The following is a 2,923-nucleotide window of genomic DNA, read 5'->3' on the forward strand; positions in this document are numbered from 1 at the left end:
TCAGTGACAAAACATGTTTTGTAGATAAGAGTCACGACGTTTAAGAAAGGGAAATGCAATTGTGCTGGCTAGTTCTACAACTTGACACAAGCTCGAGTCATCAGAGAGGAGGGACCCTCAATCGAGAAAATGCCTCCATAAGATTCCTCTCTATGGCATTTTCTTAATTAGTGATCAATGGGGGCGGGCCTCACCCCTGGACTGGTGGTCCTGGGGTTTATAAGAAAGAAGGCTGAGCAAGTCAGCAAGCAGCACCCCGCCATGGTCAGTGTATCAGCTCCCGCCTCCAGGTTCCTGTGCCGTGTGAGTCCCTGCTCTCATGCTTTGATGATGAACTGCTAGAGAGAACTGTGAGGGAAACAAAGCCTCTCCTCCTGACGTCACTTACTTGGTCATGGTGGTCTTCACAGCAATAGTCACCCCGACCAAGACAGCAGTCAATTATAGGTCTTTGGCATAAGTAATAAATAATCATGTAGTTGATACACCTCACCAGCCCCAAATGTTATACTGTAATCTTAGTTTATCTGTTCTTGTATTACATATACCATGATTAGTCTGCTCTTCCTAAAACCCAAATACTTTATCCCACAAATCACACAAGCCTTCTTCCTTCTGCATTCTCTACTCCCCCCCCCACACACACCCTATTATTTTGAAATAATCAGTTTTAGAGTTAAGAAACTCTTCTTTCTATTTGATCAATTCTGTTTATGGTCTTTATCTCCCACTTCACTCATTTTATTTTTTCACATGAAGAATTTCTGTAAATATACAAATATTTTATATTTAAAATAAACATTTTAAATTTTGCAGCCTGATCCTGTAGTCCTGACTTTACTGAATCATTTTTTCTACTTTAAAACAAGCAAACAGCTTTTTCTCTGATCCTGCCAAGGTGCTCGGTCCTTCTGAGGAAGCTAAGGCCGCGTTGGGGTGAGGCCCTTCACTTCATCAGCAACTAGCACCCTGCCGGCAGTCTGCAACATGGCCTCCTTCTCTGAGCTCGCCTGCATCTACTCCGCCCTCATCCTCCATGACGACTACGAGGTGACTGACGAGGTGAAGGTCAACGAGGATAAAATCAATGCCCTCATTAAAGCAGCTAGTGTCAATGTAGAACCTTTCTGGCCTGGCTTGTTTGCAAAGGCCCTGGCCAATGTCAACATTGGGAGCCTTATATGCAATGTAAGGCCTGGTGGGCCTGCTCCTGCAGTTGGAGCCCCACCAGCAGGCAGTCCTGCCCTCTCCACCGCTGCTGCCCCAGCTGAGGAGAAGAAAGTGGAAGCAAAGAAGGAAGAATTCAAGGAGACTGATAACAACATGGGCTTTGATCTTTTTGACTAAGCGTTTTTGATAACATGTCTAATAAAAAGACGAACCTGGGGGGGGGAGAAAGCAAGCAAACAAACAAATCCCAAGATTCCATGATCTTCCTTAAGACAGTAAAGTAATTAACTCTTTTTCAGGTAGCCCTTAAGTTTCCACTTATTTCTGATGGGCATCTCATTTCTTCTTTTAAGGGTATCTCGTTTCCCTGACTGTTCCAGATGCTGTTGCTTTACAACTGCACATTTAGAGAAGTGGGGTCTTATCCCTTCCATGCAGAAACTGTAGACCAACTGGCTTTCTCTAGGAAAGATATCCACCAATTGACTGATGCAGAGGTCCCGGGCATGCTGCCTGATAGAAAGTCAAGCAAACTTGGCTTTCTCTGCACTTTTCAGGCAGCTTGGCCTGTACGGATGAACAGGTAGACAAACCTGATTACATGCACAGAGTTCAGCTTGGACCGTGGGTCTAGAGCCACAGTCTGAGTCCACACAGGTTGGCCTGGTTCTGAAAGAAGTCGGAAGCTTAGGGCCAGGGATTAGTCTAGGATTTTTAGGACTGGCTTAGAGCCTTAGTCCGCTGGTACAAGTTTGGTTCAGGGATCTACCAGGATCAGTCCTGATCCCAGTTCTGTTAAGACCACACCTGAACTCCAAGATCACTGAAGCCATAGAAACCCTACTGGAACCTGAAACTGCCATGGTACTATGGTACTGGGCGTGGTTGGGACCTGGATTCTTGAAAACCAGATGGAGGAGTTTCCAGGTATCCATGGAGATGTCCCCAGCTAGTTCCTTGGGCAGCTGAGGAGAGGGAGCCTGAAATGGCCCTTTCCTATAGCCATACTGATGAATATCTTGCATATCACCATAGAAGCTTCATCTGGCAATGGATGGAGATAGAGACAGAGACCCACACTGGAGTGCAGGACTGAGCTCCCAAGGCCCAAATGAGGAGCTGAAGGAGGGAGAACATGAGCAAGGAAGTCAGGACCACGAGGAGTGCGCCCACCCACTGAGACTGTGGGGCTGGTCTAATGGGAGCTCACCAAGGCAGCTCGACCTGGACTGAAAATGCATGGGACCAAACCGGGTTCTCTGAACGTGGCTGACAAGGAGGGCTGACTGAGAGGCCAAGGACAATGGCACTGGGTTTTGATCCTACCGCATGTACTGGCTTTTGGGGAGCCTAGTCTGTTTAGATGCGCACCTTGCTGGACCTAGATGGAGTGGGTTGGACCTTGGACTTCCAGCAGGGCAGGGAACCCTGACTGCTCCTTGGACTGGAAAGGGAGAGGGAGGGGAGTTAAGGAAAAGGGAGGGAAATGGGAGGTGGGGAGGAGGCGGAAATTTTTAACAACAACAACAACAACAATAATAATAATAATAATGAAAAAAGACTGGGCTTGTGAACTACCTGACGACTAGGATTATAGGGACTAGACTTGTGTAGGGTCTAGTCTTGAGACCTGAGAGCGTGCAGGCCTACCTAGAGGAGAAAATTAACCAGATCTGGGACTACAGGATACAACTTGGAAATGGAGTCTGTAGGGACTGAGCTGCTACTGCTGTGGGCCAAAACATAGGCCTGA

General features: G+C 47.1%; 1 protein-coding gene across 2 annotated transcripts; it reads left to right on the top strand.

Annotated features, from left to right (window-relative positions):
- The first annotated feature begins 987 nt into the window (after nt 1–987).
- LOC119813668 (60S acidic ribosomal protein P1-like) lies at nt 988–1,347 on the top strand. 2 transcript variants are annotated; one of them, XM_038329071.1, is made up of 2 exons: nt 988–1,062; nt 1,150–1,347. In XM_038329071.1, the coding sequence occupies exons 1-2, from the start codon at nt 988–990 to the stop codon at nt 1,345–1,347; spliced, it is 273 nt and encodes a 90-aa protein (XP_038184999.1). The 2 variants fall into 2 exon arrangements, with proteins under 2 accessions (XP_038184999.1, XP_041910973.1); XM_042055039.1 differs by having other exon boundaries at nt 988–1,347.
- The last annotated feature ends 1,576 nt before the right edge of the window (nt 1,348–2,923 follow it).

The sequence above is a fragment of the Arvicola amphibius genome, chromosome 4, assembly GCF_903992535.2.
Source record: "Arvicola amphibius chromosome 4, mArvAmp1.2, whole genome shotgun sequence".
In the NCBI taxonomy this organism is placed as follows: domain Eukaryota; kingdom Metazoa; phylum Chordata; class Mammalia; order Rodentia; family Cricetidae; genus Arvicola; species Arvicola amphibius.

Coding starts and splice junctions, on each gene's coding strand:
- LOC119813668 (XM_042055039.1), top strand. CDS start 988: ATGGCCTCCTTCTCTGAGCTCGCCTGCATCTACTCCGCCCTCATCCTC.